General features: G+C 39.5%; 1 protein-coding gene across 7 annotated transcripts in view; it reads right to left on the bottom strand.

Annotated features, from left to right (window-relative positions):
• The window catches only part of VPS13B (vacuolar protein sorting 13 homolog B), a 719,992-nt gene that overhangs the window by 26,454 nt on the left and 667,336 nt on the right, over positions 1 to 26,202 (bottom strand). For all 7 annotated transcript variants that reach the window (XM_033126656.1, XM_033126657.1, XM_033126651.1 and 4 more), the window contains exons 45-54: positions 21,715 to 21,978; positions 20,963 to 21,046; positions 20,610 to 20,785; positions 19,944 to 20,114; positions 19,391 to 19,592; positions 18,073 to 18,261; positions 15,509 to 15,655; positions 13,539 to 13,822; positions 11,144 to 11,271; positions 10,741 to 10,940 (exon numbers count right to left, since the gene is read on the bottom strand). In XM_033126656.1, the coding sequence (XP_032982547.1) occupies positions 10,741 to 10,940; positions 11,144 to 11,271; positions 13,539 to 13,822; positions 15,509 to 15,655; positions 18,073 to 18,261; positions 19,391 to 19,592; positions 19,944 to 20,114; positions 20,610 to 20,785; positions 20,963 to 21,046; positions 21,715 to 21,978 (1,845 nt within the window). The remainder of the gene's footprint in view (positions 1 to 10,740; positions 10,941 to 11,143; positions 11,272 to 13,538; positions 13,823 to 15,508; positions 15,656 to 18,072; positions 18,262 to 19,390; positions 19,593 to 19,943; positions 20,115 to 20,609; positions 20,786 to 20,962; positions 21,047 to 21,714; positions 21,979 to 26,202) is intronic.

Below are 26,202 nucleotides of genomic sequence, written 5' to 3'. Positions count from 1 at the left end.
TGCTTTTTCAGGCTTACAGACATGGGATTATTCATTTGGCACAAACCTTTTTAAGGCCCATCCTCCCATCTATATTCCTTTTTCTCAATGACTGTCCATAACTTTAGTGCATACCCCAGGGTTTTGGCAGAGTGTGAAAAACCAGAACTACCACACCTCAAAGGAGGGAAGGAGGGGACCAGAAGAGGGAAAGAGTAATCTTCAGATACTATGAACTGAGGATACTTGTATTTTCTAAGATGGTAAAAATAAGGCAAGTTGATGGTTTCTGTTAACTGTGCAAGGGACTTTGAAAGCAAGCAAAATAACCTAAACCTTGAGGGTACTTCTTTCTCTTCATAGAGTTTAGCTGGGTATTCCTGTCACTCACCATTAGAATGGAAGAAATACAGACTTTAATTCTTGCACCCTATCCTTGTCTCTTTTCACATGGAGAGAAACAGCTCTCGATGCCAAGCCTTTGGTACAGCAGCAGTTCTGGGGATTAGGGTGTTAGGTAACTTAGTGCCAGAAAAATTAGGCACCTATAAACAGGTCCCCCAGAAGTTTAAAATAAAACCTTGCTTTGGTATGATGGTTTGATTATCCACTCAATCAATCGATTATTTGATACTTAAAGAGTTCTTACAATGAGTCAGTAACTGTATTAGGCATCGAGAAGATCTAATCAAGTAGCTCACAGCTCAGTTTGTGAAAAAGCCAAGTGCATGAACAACGAGATAATAAATAACTAACAGTTCCAGAGCAGAGATGTCTGAAATGCTTCTTCCTCTCGGTGTATTAGCCATCATGGTTCCTGTATAAGATGATGAGGACAATGGTTTTGTGCCCATTTTCTTCAGTGCCTATAAGCAGTGCCTGGTACTCAATAATGATCTGAATGGACATCATCTCAATGTGACTCCTGTGACAGAGGCTTCTAATGTCAACCCAGGCCTAGTTGCCCTCTCCGTCCAGGCACAGAGCAGGATTATGCACCTCACCCTCTTGCAGTTAGGTATGGCCATGTGACGAATACTAGCCAATGGGTTAAAGACAGAATTGACATGTGTTATTTCTGAGCCAAAGCATAACAGAGACATCCTTCTTCCCCTGCCTCCGAGACTGAATAAAGGCTTTATGTTTCAGATCAGTGGTGGACCAAATCTGATATGTTGCCTGTTACTGTAAATCAGGTTTTATTGGAACATAGCTATGCTAATTTATTTATATAGTGTCTCTAATAGCAGGGTTGAGAAATTGTGACAAAGACTGTATGGCCTGCAAAGCCTAAAATATTTACTATCTAGACCGTAAAGAAAAAGTTTGCTGACTGCTGCTCTAGATGGTTGTGGTCGAGTGTTACACAGTCAAGGACTTAAATACCAGTTCCATGCCTTTGTCCATTTCCATACTGACACTAAGTTTGGCCATGTGACTTTCTTCAGCTAATGGGGGATCAGCAAACACGAGGCAAGAAGAAGCTTGACAAAACTTGCTTACTGGGGTTTGCCCTGTTGCCACCATGTGATGAAGCCTGGTCTAGCCTTCCGAAGGAGAAAAGACCACAAGGTGAGAGAGATGGCCAGACTCCCCAGCTGAATTCATCCCTCAGCCAACCCTCCCGCTGAATGCAGCTGTATCAGCGGTCCCAGGCTCATCCTACAGAAACCACCCAACCAAACTCTCAGAATCATGAGAAGTTAATCACTGTTCTTTCAAGCCTCCCAGTTTTGGGATGGTTTGTCAGAATGGGGAAGATGGAAGATGATGGACCCATCAACCTGGGTCCTTTAGTAAATTTGTAAAATAGAGCCCTCAAATGATAAACACTGGGCACACGGCATGAGCAAGAAGTAAATTCTAGAATTACGACAGGAAGCATAACCTATCCTGATTTCACTAATACAGATAGTGGTGATAGAAGCAGGGTTCTAGCAAAAAATAAAAATATGAGGCTTTGGCTTAACTAAAGTAGAAATTGATACTGAAGGCTACAAAAATGGGGGTTCATGTTATGAAGTGGCAAGACATTTAGTAAAACTGTTGTCTGATATTACTTGGGAGGTAGATCATAAACCTAGTAGATTTGTAGCTCTAGAAGATGAAGTTTGAAAACAAAACATTAGCAGTATGTGTTGGTTACCATTGGCTGGGTCTGGCAATGTATTATTATTATTTTTCATGGAGAAGCAATTTATTTAAGGAAGTGCCCCCAGGGGAACCTGGAAAGGCAGAGGGGAGGCATGATCAGGAAGGAAAAGCCAAATGAGGGTGGGGTTTCAGGAGAAGTTCCAAACTCAGCCTGATCCCATTGGGAGCTCGAGAGGGTAACACTTTCAAGTCTGCACCACATCAGAATACAGGAGGTGGGCTTTTACATTCCCACATGAGTCAGCCATTGGCTATGCCCTACTGTGGGAGGTGGAGAACTCCCGGGAATGTCTAGCTCAGATCACTGGAGATACGGCTCTAGCATCCAGTGCAAATTCTGTACATGTTGCAGGTGGTAAGCCATGAGCAGTAAAGCAGACAGAGGCTGTGGGGTGAGCATGTAGGCGAGGCACCAACAGTATTCACTACACCCGTCAGTGTGGGCAGTTGCAGGTGGGCTATAAAGAAGGAAAGAGCTACTTAAAGTGTGTTGCTACTTAAAGTGTGGTCCTCAGACCAGCAGCATCTGGTCCAAAGAGGGACCACCATCAAGGAGCTGGTTAGAAATGTGGAATCTCAGGCTTCACTGATGACCTAGTTCATCAGAGCCTGAATATTAAGAAGATCTCCAGGAGATTTGTATGCACATTAATTTCTAAGAAACCTGGCTCCCGAGTGTTAGAAAAATGATTTACTGACCTCCTGAACTGGCAGGAATAAGCATCAAGATCAGAGCTGCAAAGCGGTGGCTTGGGGAGTTCTCAGTCTGAAGGCCCCGGCTTAGCAGCTGAAACGAGGGGCCAGAGAACCATTCCCAGATAACAGCAGGGACGTGCCCATTCCTGACTCAGTGCTCTACCATGTCAGGCTTGCAGGTCCCAAATTCCCGGACTCTGCAGTCCTCATTACTTCACCAGGAACTGACGTCATTGTGATGGCAATGTATTATGAAGAAGAGATGAGCGCAGGAAAGAATTGGCCAGTTTGCAATAAAAATGAAAGAGAACACAGAGATTCCAGAAATTCAGAGCCTTGCAAAGTTGGAAATGCTTTTAAACCCCAAACAGCAAGAGTTTCTGTCTTTGAACATGAAGGTAGATTAATACTCAGCCTTAGGGCTATGTATATGCATACAATCCCTATTAAAATTTCTTAATTGGTAAAGTGACAGCTTATACAGAAACCATGAAGGCTAATACACTGAGAAGAAAACATTTAGAGTATAAAATTTCCAGAGAAGTTCTCTTAAATCCAGAGAGAGGTAAGGAAGCAAGATAGTACAGATATATGTCTTAAAAAGTACCACAGATGTGGTTACTGACACATGGAATTCTCTGGAATCAGATAGATAAGACGTCTACTGAGTTTTTGAGAAATTACTCCTGACCAAAAAACTCATGAACCTAAACTAAAAGAGACGGCGATTACTCGAGACTCAATACAAGCTTCAACTTCGGACAAGGAAGATCTCAGGGCAGATACGAGGACTGGGAGAATAATGGGAAGGGAGCTCTTCCAAGAGCAGAAACAGGGCTCCAAGACTGTTCCTTGCTTCCAGGGTATGGAGCCCACAATGTGTGCCCAGAAAAATTTCAGAATTGTTATGGATGAGAGGCTGCTCTATGTCTCTCATTCTCCCCCTTTCCAATTTGGAGGGACTATTACGGCTATTCTGCCCTGTAAAATGATGGGGAAAGGGAGAGCAGATGCATTCTTAAGTCTCCAGAAAGAAAGGACGAACAGACTAACAGAGAATCACTCAGAAGCATTGGATTTCCAGTGGGATGTGGTGACTGATTAGAACCCTGGGGAGGTCTGTTCATTCTGTGTGTGGGAAAAAGAATGAATTACTACTAAATGATTGATGGCCAAGGGGATTCTTTTTTTCAGTTGTTTATTATTGCCGAATCAGCCAGCCAGTTCTGATCAATGCTGTCATTTAGTTATTTTTTACTTTTTTCACATCACACTGGTAGCGTGGGGGTGTGTATGGAAGGCTAGAGGCAACATATAGTAAGAGAGGTGCTGCTTTAAGTACAAAACATTTGGGGGGACATTCTATGTTTTGCCATTTGTATCGGTGTTAGAGCACACAGACTTTCTCTTACATATGTGGGTTATAAGAATACTATTTGAAGTCTAGGTCCTGTCTTCCACTTAGCACATTGTCTTTCACTACAATTACAAACAAGAAACTCGTTAATATAATGTGCACTTTTCTATATATATGGTTATATTTATTTTAATGATTTATTAATTTATAGCCAAAAAACAATTATTTTGAAAAAATTACACCAGTTTGATTTTACTGAGTAAATAAGTTACAAGGTGACACATAGGAAATAACTGAAATATTCTTGAAAGTCTCGCTCTCCTCTCCACCTCCCCCATAGGCTATATGTGACAATCCAGGGATAATAAGCAGAGGTAGGTAGATATAAAGCATCTCAGCACTGCAGGTGAGTTAAACTAGGTCTTTCATGCAGAGATGTCTGGTGGGTAGTTGGAAATAATGTGTTTGGAGCTTGGGAAGGATGTGGGGGCCAGAGGTAGTTATCTGGGAGTCACTGGGTGATAGTAGCTAGAGCTATGGGATGTATTAGGTCTCCCAGAGAGGAAAAGAAGCGAGATAGATTTCTAAGATGATCAAGGTAGAAAAGGCTGGATAAGGATGAAAAGAAAGTAGTAGATATTCTAGGTATAATTCTTCCTCCTGTATACTTACTGAAAAATGTTTTAGGGAAATCCCTACTCCTAAGTATCTTTGGAAGCAGTTGTGACTCAACCAGAAGATACTAAACAAACAGAAGAGTGCAGACCAGGGCACTTGGCAGATGTTCAGAAGTGGGTACCAACTTGTTGATATCTGCTGTGGCCCTGATATGGGGTGTGGAGAAGGTGAATGAAGTAAACAAGAAGCCATAATATCTGCATGACCCATTTTAACAATCAGACACTCACTTGGATTGACTTCTTTTCTATTAAAAATTCCTGAATGGAGGCTAAAGATATTTCTGACAATGACTCTGACTGAGCTCTTTAAGCATTAGTGCTCAGGGCTATCTCTGTCTGATCTGCACCAAACGGACTGATCACACATTTAAATCCTAGTTCATCGAGGCACTTGCCAAAGCGTCCCATGATATTCTTGTAAGTGAGATATGAAACATCTTATACAGTATAGTTTTAAAAGTGCTTTTAGATGCATTTTCTTATTTAAGAACTGTGGGCTAGAGGACAGTGAGCTTGGTGTGTTAACCCACGCTCTAGTGTAGTATCTAGTGATTCACTACAGCATGTAGACCTTGGACTTGCCCCATTCAACGTATTTATTAAAAACTTGGATGGACACGTAGAATGCATGTTTACCACATCTACAGATGACATAAAGCTACTATACTTAGTATGTTGGATGACAACATCATAACTTTTTTTTAAGTAACTTCAACAAGCTGGACTAGGCTAATGGCAACAGGATTTAATTTATTGGGGATAAATGTGAAGTCCCGTCACTGGGTTCAAAAAGTCAACTGTACAGCAAATCATATGATAAAGACCTGGGGGATATGGCTGACCACAAGTTCAATAATAATAAACAGTCTGGGCTCGTTAATAAAAAGCTAACTCAATCTTCTACTTTATTAATGGAAGCATAGGGAGGTAATAGCTGGTTAGACCACACTTGGAATACTGTGTGTAATACCAGCTGCCAGATTTTTAAAAGGGAACATAACACACTGGTGTGTCCAGACAAGGGTAACTGTGGTGATAGGTCTGGAAATCATATTTACTGAAGGAATGATTCAAGGAACCAGAAATGTTTGGCCCGGATAAGGGAACATTTAGAGAAGATGTCAAAGCTGCCTTCAAATAATTGTAGTGTTGCTGTTAAAGGGGAAGTAAATAATCTGTGATGCCCCTGAGGGCAAAACGAGGATGAATGAATGGAAGGTAAGAGGGACAGTTTTCAGCTTGGTACAAGCAGAACCGTTCTTACAGTCACTGCTGGAGTAAGCCACGCTTACGACCCTGGGAGCATTCTGAGACGTGAAGTCATGGAAGGGACTCTCGCACGCACTAAAAGGGGAAATTAGAAAATCTCTTCTAGCCTGTGCTTTCATGAGCTTTCAGGTAGCAACATCTGTAGCCAGGGCAGGACTCCAAAGGGCAGACAGTGATCTGAGCTTGGTGTAGGAAAACAGGACAGCCCACATGAGAGCAGATCCAGGTTCCCGCCTGATCCTGCTTAGTTACTTATAAACCACCTCGCCGAACATTCTCATCAGTAAAAAGCAAAAAACAAAGAACAACTCCCCCACCCAAAACCCATAAAAATTATTGTGCTATCTTAGACTTTCTGTGGTGATCAAAGGCTATCTTAGGACTTCGGACACTTGACTGCATAAATTTAGTTACCCAGAGTCCTTGAAGGCAGGAATTACGCCTTATTCAGGGCAAAGGGTTTGGTCTTTGGTAGGTCCTCAATAAAAGCTTGTGGAATAAATGAATGAAAGAATGGAGACTGTGGATGTGAAAGCACTTTGTAAATGGTACAGAGCTATATAAACATGAAGGACTGCTATTTCCCCATCCCCCACACCTACACACCATGTGAGAGGAAAATAGCAAGGACACTGACCCCATTACACACTTCTACGGGGCCGAAATCATGAGAATTTACTGAACTTTTTAGAAGAGGAGTCACCTGGAAAGGGCTCATCTTAATCAGTGTTTTGGGGTTCAAAGTGCTCATTCTGCTTTGCTATTTCAATAACTCAGAAATTGCTTTTCATAAACAGTTCAATGACTTCCCATGGCTCTTATGATAAAAACCAAAATCCTAGATTGATGATACAGGATCTTGCCTGGTTTGGCCATGAATGCCTTGCCAGCCTCCTCTCCCTCTCCCTCTTCCTTAATCGTGCACTGCAGCCACACTGGCATTTAGATTCCTGAGAAGGACCACGCTCTCTCTCCGAGCACCAAAGCTTCACACGTTCTCTTTCTGTCCAGGAACATCTCCCACGCTCTTGTCTACCTCATGCCTGTTCCTCCTTGAAGACACAGATGCAGGCGTCTTTCCCAGACACGCATTCCTTGGCCTCTCCAACTAGTCTGCTGCACACTCTAACAGCACAACTGTACTTATGTGCTTCCCGCTTATTATTGTATCTACCTTCTCCACAGGTAAGCTCCTTGAGGGCAGGCGCTGTATTCCACTTCTGTTCACTCTTTTTTATGTAGTCCCAGCACCAAGTTATAATGTCCAGTACATGTTGGAAATCAGTATTTGTTGATTGAATGATTAAAACATGCTTCGCAATGTTTGTATTAGTTAAACGGTTACTACTATGTTCTCTTTGTACCTTTTTTGAATTTTGAATTTTTCAAAAGGGTGTTGCATAAGGTTTCTATTAGAAATTGAAATGCTACACACTATGATAGGATTCTAAACTATTTCTCTGACAGCATCAAAATTATTAATGTAATTATTTTTTATGCCTTTACTTATTTATTGAGAATCCAAAATATTTTTTTCCCCTTGAAGTCAGGCCAGCACCCACTGTCGCATTATGGATAAGAGCACCAGTTGCCACTTCCAGGACTCTGGCTGAGCTGTCTTCTAACCAGGTGTGAGCCAGGGACACAACCCCAGAAAACCCACACTGACCTCACAATTAGAATTGTGTGGCCTGCATGAGATCAGGTCTTCCCGATAACTCTTGATGGAAAGAATACTTCTTTGTGTGATTATAAAGTTATTTTCTGCATATTCCCTCCCATATTCCATTTCAAAATTATACAACATGACACTGTTCTATTTACAAAACCAAGGCAGAGGGCATCATCTATGACTGACAAAAACTAAAGGAGCTCTTTTCCTTGTGGTATCATGAGGATTTTATGGTGTTTTAATTCCGCTTTTTTAGGTTAGCTTTGAAATTCACATCACGTGCCTCAGAACCAAGGCTGAAGAAAGGCTCCTGGAAGACAAACTCACTCCTACATAAGAGCTGCTTCCTTTCATCAGAGGACACAGCTCCCTTCTCTCCCCAGTGATTTATATTCCCTGGTGTATTATTGAGGAGATGTCGGTGAGGGTCTGAAACGAATCTTCCTGCAGAATAGGAAGTAAACCATGGTCTGCAGGACATATGGCACACAGCTCTGCAAAGATTAATGGGAACATGACACTTTGCTGGGTCCTCAGACCAGAGATGATAAGGGTGCGGGTGGGAGAGAGTACCTCCTCTTAGCTTTGAAGTATCCCTGACTACAAAGGTTTGAGGAAATTTAGAGTGAATGGGAATCCCCAAAATAAGGTTTGGCAGGCAGAAGGCCTATTATAAAGAAGTCCCTAGCCATATATAAGCAAGGTGTCAAAAAATCTTCAAACTGATACAGGGGACTTCAGGGACCCTTGAGTAGGCTGCAGTATTTATTTTGTAAATTAATGAGACCAGGAATGTCTCCTGTAGGCTATACCGATTCAGTAGATTTTCATTGCTCATCAAATGAACACTGAGGAAGGAAATCACACCTCTGGGTATTTTGGGGCCACTGCAAATGCAGGTCTCCAAGGGGAGTGTGCCCCGCAGGCTGCTTGGCCATTCTTGCACCTGTTCCTGGCATGTCCTGCAGCCGCTTCCACAGCTACTGCTATCCCCAGGCCCCCACCCCTTTCCATCTCTCTCTTACAGATGATTCATTTCACACTTCACAATAAGCTTCAGGCCACTATCAATTCACTCCATTGTCCGGGCCCCATCCCTCCAAATATCTCCACCTACACCTGTTCCCATCCCGACCTGTTTTCCACTGTCAGCTAAGAGGACATGGCTCTTCTGTTCAAGTAGAATTCCACTTCCTGGCCTTGGACTTTCTCTCTGGGAAACTCCTAGCTCATGTTTTCCACTTCTATTTGACTGATCGATTCCTCTCCTACAGCAGATAAAGAGCTTCCTCCCCTCTCATTTGCTTCATGGCCATGCTCCTTGAAAGAACAATTTTCACTTGTTCCTCCAGTCCCTCTTCCATTCACTCTGACCTTGTAATTTAATTGTTGTCTTACTTCCCTCTTTCCACCATCCTGCACCCTGTAAACTTTCCCTTCAGGGAGCTTCCCTGTGTGTACCCGGCCCAGGTTCTCCGCCTGCTACGCTGCTTCTTCCTTCTCAGTCTCCTTTGCTGCACTATCCTCATATGTGGAGTCTCCCAAGGTTATGCCTGGGACCCTCTTTTTCTCCTTTACATGATCTTTCTTGGTAACCTCATCTTCTCATTCCTTCATTCAGTTCTCATTTATTCATTTGATGTTTATTAAGATCTCACTGTGCTGACAAGTATCAATAAGGCAGGAATTTGACTGTCTGGAATCTTGGCTTAGCAAGAAATCATTTAAAATTATAAATGTCACAAATGTTCGATGAGCATATAGAGGGTCCTGGGGTTGGGGAGAAGATGTCACAGGTGTGAAGAGAGAGAATCTCTTGAGAGATGAAAAAGAATGTTCCAGTAGAATGGGGGAAGAAGGGAGGAATCCCAGGTAAGGATGCAGCATCCATAGCACAGTGGCTCAGAGGACATGCTGTGGAGTCAGGCAGACCTGGATCAAATCCCAGGCCCTTCTCTTACAGCACATGGCAATCAGGCCATGTTACTTCTGGAGGTCTCAGTTTTCACTTCTGTAACATGAAGATGATAGTCCTATCTTGTAAAGGTTAGATAAGATTGAATGTGAAGTGCTTAGCACAATGCCTGGCATACAGGTAACGATTAATAAATGATAATTATTACTATTAATGTAAGTACCAGACATGAAAGGACAAATATTGTTTGATTATACTTGTATGAAGTGCCTAGAATAGGCAAATTCAGAGACAGAAAGTACAACACAGGCTACCAGGGGCGGAGTGGAGGGGAGAATGGGGAATTATTGCTTAATGGGTACCTAGTTTTGGTTAGGGATGATGAAATAGTAGTGATGGCTATACAACATGGTAAATGTATTTAATGCCACTGAATTATATATTAAAAATGGTAATTCTTAAGCACAGCATAAACGAAGTGCTAGGTTCATGTGCCATTTTCAACAAAAATAGTATCACCAACATCCAGAGTAAGACAGAGACAAATCAGGACATTTTATCTGTTCAGGTTTTTAAAAGTGTACTTACATTTACAGACTTTTATGTACATCTAGGACAAATATGTGTATTTTAAAATTAGTAAACTTTCAAAAGAGGGAATTAATGTAAGGTCAGCATTATGATTGTCCTAAAATCTGGCTTGTTGGACTACCTTCTACGTATGCAGAGAAGTCCAACAATTTTATTTCATTTTTGACCTTGTATTAGATCCCAGGTGGGCTTGCTTTTACTAAGAGCTCCTCTCTGGCAAACAGTTGTATAGTACACTTTTTAGATACATGCTTGTATTTGAGAATTTATAACATAATGAGGATATAAAAATAGATACACACGCATCCTCACACAGACACAGGAAGTTCAGCATTTAGAAAACTACGCTTAAAAATAGACAGCCTTCGAAACCTTGGACAGGGCACTTTCCTTTCTGCCTTGGCAGGGACACACGTGGCTCACTGACCTGTGTTCCCTGGCTGTTGATGTCAATGGCATCACTCCACTCAGTCGTTATTTCACCCAGCAATTCTACTTTCAAAAGAAGGCTAGGAAGTAAGTCTTTGGTCTTGCAGTCTGGATAACTGGAAATCTGGTGATATAACTCATGATGAATTGAGCACTCAGAAGGAATTCTTCTGCAATAAACCTCAAATTTCGGAATATCTAAAAAAAAAAAAAAAGGCATATGCAGACTTAGGCGTTGAAGTCAAGATGCGTATTAAACAGCGTGGCAAGAAAAACTCAGAGAGGGATGAATACTATTTTTATTTAAACATTCTTCACAGGATCACAGATAACTACTAAGTCAAAATCCTCCAGAAAAAGATAGGTTTTGTATTATTTAAAATTGATGCTATTCAATATACCTTTAATATTTTCCTTTAAAAGTATTGCCACTGGACATCTGTTGTGGAAAATTATTCGAGGACTAGGGTCTTCTGAGAGGGTTAAGTAAGTGACTCCCAAGTGTTCTTGATACGTCAGTGCAATAGCCCTAAAATGGAATCAGATCAAATGACAGAAATGGGTTAGAAAGAAATGAATGCTTTCCTTCCTGGTACAATTTATTTAAATTTGCAATATTCAGAACTCTATAACACCTTCTCTGTTAAAATCAGAGGAAATGTTTTCCAGAAAAAGGAAGCCATCCTTTCATCTATTAACTGTCATACACTAATCACAGGTTTACTAATTTTTTTCCTGAAAACATTAACATATATTTATCACATAATATTTTTAAAATGTTAAAAATTATTTAAAAGAAAAAAATCTTAAGTTCTACCATCCAGAGAGAATTGCAGCTAACCTTGTGCTAATCTTTCCTTCTGCACTGTTTCCCTCAATGCATTAAACTCTTCAGATAGGGTGCCTTCTTCCTCTAAAGTGCTTTGTAAATTTTGGCGAAGGAGGCACTGATGTGCTTTTAGAAGGACTGCTAGAGAATTTGGGTACTTGTTCTCTCTCTCTCTTTTTCTTTAAGGTAGGTAGGCTCATAATGTTTGTTGTTCATTTTCACAATCATCATACTTTACAGGATCTCCATTTTGATTACCAAGAGCAAAGGTGTATTATTTGGCATTGGAAGGACTGCTCAGTGGGCACAGGCTGCCCTCAATGGAGCAAGACAAATTTTCCGATTTAGATCTGTAGACTACCAACTAATATTTCATATCAAAGCAGGAAGAAAAATCTCTCTGAAGTTTAAATTACATGGATTGATGTTTCAAATTAATCGAAGAATCAAGATATATTCCAAATGTGGCCTTCAATTTATGCTAATTTTTAAAAGGGGCTAAGAATGCACTGGAGAATTTCCCATTTTCCATTTATCCTGCTCAGTATGAGTCCTTCCCGAAGATTGTATTTGAAACGCCTAAGTCAATTGTCCACTAGCATGTAGGGAAATCACATTAATAACACCACCAAATATGCACTGTTGGACTGAAGGGAGGAGAGAAACGAGGAGATGGGAAGTAGGAAATGAATTCGTTTTCAGGGTACAGTCCTTAGATTAACACCAAAGTTCTTCTCGTAGTCTAATTTTGAAAGAGTGGGGCAAGCCAACCTCAGAGAAGTTTCTTTCTGATAGCCAAAAAAGGTGGGGGCCAGAACTAACAGATGGGTACTTTTCCTCTAATCTCTAGCTTAATATTTAAGGATATGATTAAGTTATTTTAATGAAATCATGTCTTATAATTCTTAGAATTTTAAACAATTTCTAAATAAAAATTTACAAGTTTGTCTTTCAGTTTTAAAAATAAATTTTGTTTTTTAGACATGGGTTCACGTCACTTTCAAAAATACTTCCTTAAACTCATCACACTTAACTTCTCCAACCAGAATATAAGATAACCACTGCCCTCCAGAGTTGGGGTAAAAAGTGTTTATAAAATCAGGGATGTTTGTGAATGTCATGAAAGAAGGAGGGATGTGTGTAGGGAACAGGGCCTTACTATTATGGGTAACAGGAGTTAGGAAGTTCTCTTTTAAAATGTTACTACTAGAAATCTCTAGTAGTAACAAAGGTAGGAAGGCTAAAATCTCAGTCTATAAATTCATAATCACAAGAATAATGTACTTCTCATAAGGTCACAGTATGTTTTCTTTTGTACTTTGTACATATACCATAGATAAGTTATTCCTGACAGCTACAGAGAGGACGTACTGCATATGCAAAACAACCACAACATAAAAGTCCAGTATGAATAAACCATTATATGTCTCTGGCTTGATTCTGTGGTTATTTACATAACCGGTAATCGGTAATTAGAGTAACTTTTGTGCAAGACCACAGAACAGAGTCTTCTGTGACTCGTGTTTATCTAAGTTATCTCTCTTAATGACTTCTTGAGACAAATTTTATTTTGAAGTAAAAGTAAAATATGGGAAAAGAAAATGGGTTTCCAACTTGACTCTCTCATATTTTAATCCTTATTTCTCATCATTTGACAGAGGCTGAGAAGTCATAAAAGAAGGCAATCTTTTCATTACGATGTACTGCTGTCATTCTACGGTACAAACACCAGGATTTCCTCCCAGGGTAAGCTGCATAAGGGAAAAATCTCATCAGGAGTACCCTGGGGCAACGCACACATGATCACAACATTTGCCCTATTATATACAATGTCTAGAAGCTATTAAAAATGAAAGTGACACCTAGTTTTCCATACGCTGAGCACTGCAACTGTTCTGTCTTTCTTGGCACCTTCACGAACAGCTACAGTGACAGCAAAGAAGAGCATTCACATATATGTAAAATACCTGGTACAGAATCCATTCTCCTTATAATCCCCGAAGGGCACTGCCACACTCTGTCGGGGAAACTCTGGTTGAACTACAGCTGGGAGGCTCCAGCACTGGGAGCTGTCGGCACCACTGGTGGGAGAAAAGGCCAGTGAGATCTGTTTCTGAAGCAGAGATGCATCCAGCGCTGACTGACTGATGTCAGGTATTAAGTCCCAGCAAGGAAGGGAGCTGGATCTCACAGGAGGCCGCTCGCTGCCCGGGCAAATGCTGAAAGGAGCACTGTCCGGAACGTGAAAAATCTAAAAAAAGAAAAGGCAATGCAGAGAAAGCACATTTACTACAGTAATACAGAGAGGTTAAGCTTTTTAAAGCACAGCTTCTCAGAAACGATAACCATGGATAATCGGGAGGTGGCCAAGTGTGGGGTTGGGGGGAGGCATGGGAATATTAGAAATCCTGTCCCCATGAGAAAGCCCTAATGAGACAATTACTATCAGTGACAGTAGGGTCTGCTTTTCTAGGCATAACGAAACATGACAGAGCTGGGTAATTTAAAAGGTGATGCAAAGTTCTCAATGTCCCCTAGGTATTGCAAAAATCCAGATGACATAGGAGTAGAAATGCCAGGTGTTGGGGAGGGAGTCCTCTTGGACAGGTATGGCTGAACTGAAAGGGTGTGGCACCCTGGGGGGGCAGGACTTGGGAAGAAGGGATCTGAATGAGATACAGAACCGTGAACTGGGAGCTCAGAAGACAAATTTTGTTGAAAGCTCATCCTGAGGGAGTAGGAACCTGATCCTAATCCTCAGTTGAAATTCCACATGGTTTCTGGCTCATTAGAGAGTCTCAGAATTTTAAACTTAAAAAGAACCTTCAGAGATAATTTGAGTCTCCTCTTTCACAGCTAAGAAGGCTGCTTTCCACAGAGCCACTGATTTGTCCAAAATCACAAAGCCAGTGCGTGGCAAAGCCCAGCCAGAAGCCAGGCTTCCTGCCTCCTGTTCGGTGTCCCCCAGCCCACTGTCTCACGTGTTCTGCCTGAGAGGCTAGGGGTTATCATGTCTTTAAAAAATTCCCACCTCTGCCTGAAGCAGGGCTGGGGTGAAAAGAGAACCCTCCTCACTGCAGGGCAGAAGTGGGCCTTCCCTTCTCTCCAGGAGGCCAAGACCAAGGAGGAGCTCATTGTGATGCCAGGGTTGCCACGGCCGCTGCTGCCAACTATCCTCTCCGAATGCCTAGCCTTTGTAAGCATATTACCTCATTTAACCTCCACAAAAAACCTTCAAGGAACATGCAATTACGTACATTTTTGGATGAAGAAATGTCAGTGTGGAAAGACCTGACCTACAATAGTTGCAATATCATAAAACAAAAGGACACCACGTAGCATATTCTGCTTTTAAGTTCTTTTAAAATGTCTCCTTTCTCTCTAAATATAACTTCATTTTAATTGTATAAAGAACTGAATCAAAAATCCTTCTTCGATTTATCTTCTGCACATTCTGACATCGAGATGTTAACATTTTCACATGTCCTCTCCTTGTGGACACAGCGCTCAGTGCTCCCAGATTCGTGGCTCAGCTGGGGCCAGGCCTTTGGCCCGCACAGCTCCTTCAGGCAGGCGGCCTGGGAGGCAGATGTTCTTTCCCACGAGACGTGGGAGCCAGTCCTGAGGACCGCGTCCCTGCTGGGGGGGGTTTGGTTCAGTGCTAGAAGAGTGTGAGGCAGCCTCTGAGCAGATGGGATGCAGGCAGCACTAATCCGGCAGTGTGTTCAGATCTGCAGCTCTGTAGGGTTTCTGTTCATTAATTACCTTAGAAGAGCCGACCAGGCATGCATGGTTTTAATTAAAGCAACAATAAAGGAATTCTCTTCACCTATATTCAATGTTAGCTTTTTATTTGTTCTAGGTTAAAAAAAGTTGATGCTATTTATTGTAATTTATCAAAACTTAAGACAAACCCATCTTGTCATAAATTGCTTACCTCCTTTCCAGAATGGGGTGTGGAGACACATAACTGTGGTTTATAAAATATTTGATATGGTGTATTATTGATTATTGTAGTCTTGTCTTCAATCTGAATAATTTGTATACCCTGCTGTACCATGGAGGAGATGCAGAACTGACATAACTGCAAGACAATTGAGGAAAGAATAATTTTTAAAATCTTACAAGTCATATAAATATCTCTTGATTATTTTTAAAAGGTCATTTCATCTCTTGGTTTGCCCAGGACAGTACCAATTTTACCTTTTGTTCCAGAGTATTTAATAGAGTCTCCTTCCAGTTTCAAAAACGTCCTGGCTCCTAAAAGGGTCTATTTACTCTATCACAGGTCACTGTAGCAAAGCAGTTACTTTTTGCTGCTACTGTATAGTGACACAGAGAGACTTGTTTTCAACTCATTTAACTGATTCCCTCACAAACTATTTATAAAGCACTTATATGTAAACAAATGCCACCTATCTTTTTCAACATAAAGAATTCAATTAAACATTCCTCCTCCTCTTCCTCACATGCTTCATAGCAGCCATCGCATGGAATGCCTATTACGGACCAAGAGGAGTTCTGAGAACTTTAATAATGATGATGAAGAAAACGTAATGACTGACCCTCATATATTGCCTTCTTGTGGTCCACCTGTTTTAAGTACTTCATGTATATTAACTCACAGAACCTTCCCATATGGTGTAGCTACTATTATCCCCATTTTGTAAAAGAAGAACATTTTATAAAAGAAAAAGGAGACACAAAGAGGTTAAGTAACTTGTCCAAGATCACAAATACAAAGAGGGCCTAGTTGGGGTTGGAAACCATGCAGTCTGGTTTCGCGGAGCTGTTCTTAGTCACTGCATGTATCACCTCATCATTGTCTTACCATGTTATATGAGGAACTGATGCACAGAGAAGATACTATAATACTTGCCTAAAGATACCCGTCTAGCAAGTGATAATATCAGGACAGCAGTTCTTACAATGTGGTCTAGGGACACTTGGGGGGTGTCTTTGAGATCCTTTCAGGGAGCCCAAAGGTCAAAACTATTTTTATAATAATTCTAAGATGCTATTTGTCTTTTTCACTCAAATTCTCTCATGAGTGTACAGTGGAGTTTTCCAGAGGTTATACAACATATTATGTCATTGCTCTCATGACAAATGGAATGTATGTATATTCTTGTGTTTAAAATATTTTTCTTTTAAACTTCTAATTGATAAATATCAATAGGTATAACCACTTAAACAAAAGGTTTTTGGAGGTCTTCAATAAGTTTTAAAAGTGTAAAGGGATCCTGAGAATAAAAAGTTTGAGAATCCCTGCTAAAGAATAATGGGATAAAAAAAAAAATAGTATCATTTTCCAACAGTTCATTCATTCATTCATTCAGTCACTCACTCATTCATTCATTCACAGACATTTATTCAGCACTTGCTATGACTATTTTGTGAGGTACTGGGGGCATTGGGTGTTTGATGGTACATCATAACATTTTTTTCCCAGGTTTTGATGGTAGTTCTCAATTTACAACTATTCAACTCTGGATGATTCATGCTTACAGTTCTTTGCCATTTACACCCATGTTACAGTATTTTGGCCAGCAGAGCATAAACATGTGTTGCCCAGACAACTTTGAGGAAATGGATACCAGCCTTGAATATTAAAGAAAGACCAACTTCTTTGTATCAGAGAAATTTATTTTTAAAAAGTCACCAAGTGACCCTAACTTTTCTGAAGAGGTTCTTCAAAGATGCCTGTCAAAATCTAACTTTTTCCCAGAGAAAGGTCATTCTGAATTATACTACTCTGATGAAGTATCCTTTCTTTATCTGATTTGGGACAGCTAAAATAATGAAGATATTAAATACAGCATGAGATCTCTAAATGGTACAATGTGATAGTGTACTTTCCTACATACAGTTTAATGTGATATGTTACTGTATTATTCAACTTAATTGGTTTACATAGACTTAGGAAAGATTTGTGCTGAAAAAGCACACATTTGTATTTAATTAATAACTGATTAGGTATGTCTTTTGTGTTCATATTTTTAAAAACATGGGTGCCAATCCCCTGTTCAAGAATACAACTGCCTCTTAGAACATTGGTTCTATGGGAAAATCAGAATTGGTCCACATTTTGCTCAGGGAGCCCCTTCCAGGAGTATACCCTTTGTTGCAGGAGCCTTTGTCCTTTCATCCAGTGCTCAGAATGTAAGTAACTCTACTTCTTGCTCAAAAAAAGGAGGCCAAGAACCATTTGTAGATATTTTGGAATAAGTTAATTTCCCCCCCACATATGATAAATCAAGTGACTGCTGAGTGTTCTGAACTAGAACAGTTATTGGATAAATTATGTGACACTTTTATCGCTGGTAAAGGGAAAAAACCCTATAAAACAGAGAGGTCTAAGAAATCATGTGTTTCACTGTTACAAATTGTGTAGAACAAGTAATAACAAAAAGGGATTAAAAAAGAAAAGGGTAGTTTCATGTTAGACAGGTTGAGGGGACGGCATGCTGTTTTCCTGAGCCACACAGACTTTGATCTTACCTTCTGATGTCCTGGGAAAGCACCAAGTCTTATTTCAGCATCTACAAACCCTTCTTCGTCCAATGATACAACTTCACCATTGCCTCCATCTTTCCACTTTGGAGATGTCAGGTTATGGACCAGTTTAATTGCTACTGACTTGTGCACAGTGTTTGTATTTGCCCAGTATATTCCGATTTGAAAAGCTTCCTGGAAAAATAATGCCTCCATTATAAAGTATTTTTCTTAACTTTGAGATTTTTACCTCAATTCACAGGAATTTTTAAAATATTATATAATAGGTCATTTAGGCAACCATATCCCATATGGTTTTTTCTTTCTTTTCTTTTTCTTGTTTTGTAATGGCAATATGCATGTTATTTTATATCCCAATGTTTTCTTTGATTCACGATGGGATTCATATTTATAATAGGGGGAAAAAGAAACCCAAACCCAAACTCAAATTGTAACTACCCTATAAATACCAAAGGCTTAAAAACTGAAGGCTTCATTTTATTTGACAAAAGAATAATATGCAACATTAGGTCCATGTAGGTCGACACATTCCAATTCTGTAAGGTAACATCATCTGATTATTAAAAAAGAAAAGGAAAAATGCCACTGAATAAAGATGTTTATGAACTGGAGCTCAAAAAAAAAAAAAGTAATTTTCAAATTGTTCCCTATTAGGAAAACATTTTTATTTAGGAGTTCCTTATACTTTATTTTGTTACACATTTATGTGCCTTTTAAAAATAAGCTGGCCTTATCAAGAAAATTCTCTTGTGATGGAATACAAAATCTTCCTGTCACATTGTGTTTTGCGATTAGGTTTTCTCCCTTGTGTCAGTAATGATTCCATTGTTACTGTCAACAACTGGGTGGGCATCGTGATTATGGACAGTCAAGTCCACGTATAGAGGAAAAGGGGTCATGACAGAAATGCTCAGAAATCCTCAATTCTTACCCACATCGCAGGTCTCTGTAAGAGCCACAAAAATATCTACAGACTATGGCTCTATGGTTTTAATATTAATATACCCAGAGTAGGCCAGTTCTTAAGCTTGTCAAATATCCCGTACACAATGGAAACCAGAATGTAACTAGTACAAGTTATCAAGTTTAATGATAACTCAAGCATGAATACTGCTGATGGGCAAAAAAAGACATCTGAAATGTCTTTGAATATCAAAGAACATTCCGTACCCCTTACATATGCATCTAAAAGGACAGTCTCCCATAACTGATTTATTCTGTTATGAACATAAATGCAACCTCGGAATAAAAGCTAGTTGTTGAAAGAAAAGAATTCATTATTAGATAAAAAAAGTTATAATACCTGAAAATTAGGAGGGATAATAATTTTGCCAGCAGGAACCTGTAGAACAATCTTCTCTCCTTCAAACAGCCAGAGGTCCCACTTGGATTGATTGATAAGCAGGGCCCAGGGTAGAAGTTCTATCAACAAGGTTCTAACATGTGGTTTCCAGACTGATAGCTTCACTTGCATTGGGCTATCCCACTGACTCAGCTGTTCATTCCTGTACCAAATACCACATCGAAGAGAATCAGTGAAATATAATGACTTCAGTATTCATGAAGTATGTTTAAGACATACAGTGCTCCTGTATGACACCTCTTCATACCAGAGTCATACAATGCAGAATTTGCATCCAGGAAAAAGAAATTTCTCATGCAATTATGTTCTAGATTATGAGTAAAGTAATCTACAAAATATATCTACTCAATGATAAAAGATCAGAGTCTGACAGATACATGCAAATACCTTTTTTTCGAAACACCTTTTTTTGGTATCTAACATTTTTGTGAATGGTCATTTATTACTTAATATTCAGAAATGTCTGTAGAAAAAGATTGCTGGAGAGCATTACCTGTCACAATCCTTTTTATTATAGGGCCACAAGGGTTGAAGGGACTTTTCTGGCCCATAGAATTCATCAAGGATCTGATTAACTGTGCCCCCAGGGTGCATCCTTGTGGTTATTTGCTTAATGAGGGATGTTGAGATGGGAACAGCACAATGTGAAGGATCTTCTTCTTCTCTAGGAAATGGAAAGAAAAATAAACAAGAATAAATATCAGATTTCTAAACTGGTCTACAATTTATTGAAAATAATATAACTACAAATGTATTGTAGCCCAATTTTTTTTGTGTGAGACTGAGTCAATTTTTGGTGATTTAGGGATTGATGACACAGTGTTTGGATGATCTGGGCCCTGGCTTTTCCTCTTATGTCCCTGTCCCCTCCCCAAACATGCTTAGGTGAGATCTCTATTCATCTCTTCTTCCATGAGAGAAATTATGCGTCAATTAAATTTTCTGATGATCCTTTTTGTTTATTTCTAAGCTTAATGAAACAGGCTTAATTTTATTTAAAAGTATAGAAGAGAGTTAAGAGAACGCTACACAGTGTAATTTTGAAATAACATTCTCCTAAGAAATCATACAAAAAAACTATCCTCCCTCTCCCCCTCAATAATGAAAGGTTACTTTTCTACTGATTTCTCTGAGGAAAATGTAAGGATTTTTCCAGTACCTTGCTTGAAATGTTAGGTGATGTACAAGGTCAGGTTCTATGTTTTGCAGTGGTTTTTCCTGCCCTTTTCCTGGAATAATTTGTGTTTCGCTCAATCCCAGACTCCTTTTCTCCAAATGTATGATAATGGGGTCTGGAAGATGACTCCTCATGATAAAAAGAGGGCTGAACACAATCTATAAAAATAAAAGGACAGAAGAACTTTCATATTTGCTTTGTTGCAGTCTTCCAGCTGTTTGATGCTGAAACAAACTTGTAATAAATCTTTTCCCTGGGTCACTCTGACCTTAATTTATTTCAGAACGAGAAAGGTCAGAGTCATATACCATATTTTAGGATTGGAAAGCACTCACCATTCGTTGTTGCACTTGAGAGTTGGGTTCTAAAGTCAAAACTGTGCACCAGACATAAATAATGGAACTGTTTGAAGATGGCACCTGCACATGAGATAGAAAAGGGTCCTATTAAATACTAGTTTACTAACTAATCAAAATAAGGCCCACATATAACATTGGTTTGGAGGATTCAAAAGTTTAAAGTTATAGAAAAAAAGCCCTAAGAAAGAATTACTAAGCAAAAACAGACTTCATTATGGCACAAAGTGAATGTGAAGTGTGATAGTGGGTCCAATTCTTTCCATAAAGACGAAGGGACTTGTATGAGGAGAGACTGATACACGACTGAGTGGGAGAATGAAAGAGAGGATTTGTCCTTTATGGGAATGAAACTGATGATGGTAGAGGTTGAGGAAAAGATAAAACGTAAGAGATCATCACAAAGATTCTTAAGTGGGAGGACACCTTTTACCTCCTACCCCCCAACCAAAGCCTTGGTGCATCAGAACCTTTTTCAAGACATAACTCACCTCCACCTCGAAGGGTAGCATCATGGCTATAAGAATTACAGGAATGGATATAGAGGTGTTCTTATGGGATGGGGAGGGAACAGTTTGAACAGAAATATTCAAAACCTCTTTATATGATTTCAGATCTCCCCTCTTTTATATGTATTACCTTATAATAAAAGTGCCATATTGAATAAACAGCATAATGAGAAATTTTCAATTTTAAAGCTGCTCTATTCTAGATTGTACGACTTCTCATACCTGAATGACAATGCTATACTCAGGGGCCTTGGATTCCAGGCACACGTCTCTTGACCAGTCTTCATCTCCTTTGGCCTTCACACATAGCTCTGTCAGCTCACTGTTTTCTAGTATGTATGAAGGCAATTTCTGTTTGGCTGTGAGGCAGTCAAAATGTTCTCGAACCACAGCTTGTCCATCTTGACCGATGTAATGCTGAATGACTTTTAGTTCTATGCTGTGAGATAAGTAACTACAGATGATCTGTCTTCCACAGATGATAATCTAAGAGACAATAAATAAATAAGGCTTCATCAATTCAGATTTCATGAATTGGAAATATATAATAAATCAGAGTAATCTGTGTTGATTTTACCGGAAAGGAAATGAAGTCGTTAGCTTATTTAGAGAGTACAAGAAGGAAAAGAGGCTTAGAAGGAGAAAGGGGATTTTGCTTTGGTCATGTTGAGTTTGCAGCATTCAAAGGAGAGACACATAGAGATCATCTAGGTGGGGTCCACGCCCAGCTAGAAATACTGGCCATGTGCTTGAGAGTGAAGGTGGGGAAGAAGATAAAAGACTTGTGAAATAAAAGCCTTGCAAATGTACACAGACAGAAGATAGTTTACCTGGAAAAGAGGGTAGAGGCTCAATCTCAGCAACTGACCTTCACTTCAGGGACAGCTTCTCAGGGTGAGAAGCCAGAGAAGGGGCTGAAGAAGAAGTGAAGGAGTGTGGTGGTGAATCAGGAGAAACTAGTGCTGCTGAAGCCACAGGAGAAGAGACTGACCAAGAGGTGGTGGTCGATGGCATCAAATAACGTAGCAGTCAAAAAGGATGGGGATCGAAAACAAGACTTCAGCTCTCATAGCTGAGAGGACAATTGCAATCAATCAGGATATTCCCTGACGCTGATATCCAAGGGCTTATTGTACGCCTATGTAGTAAGAGATCTTTGTATAAACTGATGATGCAAACAACTTTTAACTCAGAAGCCTAATTTTATTTTATTTTATACAGGTTTTTCCTTTATAAAACGCACAGAATTGTCCACGAAACTCATGGATTATTCTTCTTATCCAGGTAAGAGAATAGTTCATAGTAGGGATTAAGAAATATCTCTTAAATTGGTTAAAGTTGAAAAGGTAATGTAAAATTTATGTTTATGAATACTTTTGGAAAGCAAATCCTTCTATAATATGAATATTCACCATGATTGGGGAAAATCGGACTTTCACATCTGGATTTGCTTATTTGTAATTTTTTCAGATTATAAAACAGTAATAACTACTATACATATAGTATATTTATAGGTCTATGCATGTGATGGTTAATTTTATCTGTCAACTTGAGTGGGCCATGGAGTATACAGATATTTGCTCAAACATTCTGGGTGTGTCTGTGAGGGTGTTTCTGGGTGAGATTAACATTTGAATTGGTAGACTGACTGAAGCAGACTGCCCTTCCTAACATGGGTGGGCTTCACCCTGTCAACTGAAGATCATAATAGAATGAAAAGCCTGAGGAAGAGGGAACTTCTCCTGCCTGATTGCTGGAGCTGGATCTTTCCCTGGCCTTTGGACGCTGACTGAAACATCGGCTTTTCTTGGGTTTCTAGTTTGCTGGCTTTAGAACTGGAACTACATGCTGGATCCTCTGGGGTTCTAATTTGCAGACTGCATTTCTTGGGACTTCTCAACCTCCATAACTGTGTGAGCCAATTTATTATATAACTCTCCCTCTCCTTCTCAAAGCGCATACATACATATATATGTAAATATATGTGTGTGTACACACACACACATACTCTACTGGCTCTGTTTCACTGAAGAACCCTAATACAAAGCATTTGCATAAATTAACTCTTTTAATGTCACAGCAACCTAATAAAATAGGTGCTAGTATGACTTTTTGTCTTAACAAGGAGAAGACGTAGGCACAGAGATGTTGATAACTTGCCCAATGTTACACAGACTGGCCCAGAGTCTGTGCTGATAATCAACCTGATAGTTCCAAATAGGTGGTCTCCCTTACTACTCCCTTACTACTAAAAACCCTGATTTGGTTTAGGTCTCAAAAAACAGCAAAATACTCAGGGAGGGGGACACCACCCATTGCCCCCCGAGACTGTATCATAAGGTATAAAATAATCTGGTAATAATTCCTTTTGCCAATGATTAGTTTAGGGGTGAACATGAAAAGAAAAGACGGCTAAAAGGCTCTGGGAAAGATTTTACTCCTTGATAGTAAGGGAAATAATTTGAGAAGAGAAAGCCCTTCTTCTTTCTGTCATAGAAGATGTTATGAGAGGATATATACCGAGGGTGCCAAAAAAATGTATACAAGTGAACACTTTGGTCAACATTGCTCAAAGCAGTATTTTGCTGTAATCAGGAGTGTCTGGACGCTGATGGTAACTACTTTGAGCACCTCTTGTAAATGCAGAAGTCAAACGTGACTGGTATTCATCTTTTGTTATCGGTATATATTGAGTATTACAATTTTAATAGTTTTCCTTTCTTAAAATGTGTATACGCACCCTCTGTATATATATCCTTTTGTAGCCACCTTGAAACCAGGAAGGCATCCTGAGGGGATGGCGGAGAAGCAGATGCAGGGTTGAATTGCTTAATTAACCAACACCAAACCTGCTTACATTTATCATCTCACATCTTCTTGTTATGTGAGATGATAAATGTAAAATAGGAACAGTAATAGTATCTGCCTCATTAACTTGCTATGAAGATTAAAAAGCCTATTTTGTAACTTTAAGCTCAAAGCATCCTAATTGATACATTTTTTTGTCATTAAGAATACTTTGTAGCCATCATTTTGAAGGAACTATTATTTACACAAGCACAGATGACTATTTATGAATTAACTATTTTTTACTCAAAACAAACCTGCTAGATTGATAGACCAAAATTTAAGTCACTGTTATTTCAACTTACATGATTTGAATAGTGAAGTTTAGCAATTTTCTTAAACATTTATTTTCCAATTATCTATTCCTTTAAATTTTCTTTAGAAGGAATACATCTGTAAAAACCAAGCTATGCTTAACTATTACATTTCCCTTAGATACTCTGGTCATTAGAGTTTTTTAAAACAATGTTTTCACAATAAGAAACATAAAACTCAACTGAACCATGAGTCCTAAATTACCAGGCAAGCTTTTCTTTAGCTTATGCTAGGGGTTACTAGACACTTACGATAATTCTTAGCATGCCATAGCATCGCCTAAATTTAAATCAACAATTGCAAGCTCTGAGGCAGTATTTAACTCTGTTCTTATTCTGGACGTGTCCAGGCCTGGCAATGTGTGCGCACTGCTCTTGCTTCAGAACCTTTGGGCCCCATGGGATCTAGGAGAGAATTTTGCTGTCTCTCACAGAAACCACAGAATCTCTGCAACCATCTGGGACTCACTTTGTTTAAAAACCGAAATCCTCTTGGTAGGTTTTTATAGTTTCATTTTCAACTAAAAAGCCTGTTAAATAGCCTTTCAAATTTGATAAAAAGAAAACCTTCAAAAGTGGCCAGGGAGGGAAAGCTACTTAGATGAAGGAAAATCCAAAATGGCTATTCCTCGGAGTGATGTCCTTCATGGCTGCTCCCACGCAGGGTTCAGTGAGAGCCATGTCTGCTTTTCTTCAAGGTGGCAACACTTACAATGCCTTTATTTTGAAAATTATGGTTAGAATTTCAAGATTAATTTATCAGTTGAAGACAGCTACTTAATTTTTTTAATGTAGGGTTTCTCTTTAATACACATTTCCAGGTTTCACACTAATTTCCCTCCTTCCTCAAAGCCACAAAGATGTGTACTGAAGATTTCCACATATGATTTTACTTAGCAGGTTCCAGAACTCTTATTAGATCAGTGCCAAGAAGAATAGTGATATTAAGGAATAACTCCAGAGCACCAGATGCACTGGAAAATGATATCTTACCCATGATTAAAAGTGTATGTATAAAGATACAAATATATATACATACATACATACATATATCCATCTAAGTTTTTAGAGTGGTAACGCTTTCTTCAATGAAGGGATGGGAAACATGAAAGCAAACATATGTACACAACTAGCTGTATACTGTACAAAGGTCCTGAGTAATTTTCTGTGGTTACTTTTCATTCAGTTGGAGAAATGAGAAGGGTACAGGAAAGGCAGGGTACAGATAACCAAATACTATTGTTCATGTGAGCTTGAACCCATTTTCCATTGTCCAGGGGCATATTAATCTGCTTAATGTACATCAGGGAGCTGCACACACTCAACTCCCCACATGGGGCTTGGTAATTAGGCAGTGGTGGTTTATTGCCAATTTTTAGGCCCAGGTGGAGTAGAAGGAAAGAAGCCAAGATATAAGGGAAGCAGGAGTCCACAAATCTCTTCTGGAAGCTTGGTTCTCATCTCCCTTCCTACTCCTGTGTCTCTGATATACTTTAACCAGAACTAACCTGAATGTTGGTTAATCTACCCTGACAATAAAAAATTAAAT

Source organism: Rhinolophus ferrumequinum, chromosome 14 (genome assembly GCF_004115265.2).
Source record: "Rhinolophus ferrumequinum isolate MPI-CBG mRhiFer1 chromosome 14, mRhiFer1_v1.p, whole genome shotgun sequence".
Taxonomy (NCBI): Eukaryota; Metazoa; Chordata; class Mammalia; order Chiroptera; family Rhinolophidae; genus Rhinolophus; species Rhinolophus ferrumequinum.
This window is presented reverse-complemented; position numbering and strand designations above follow the sequence as displayed.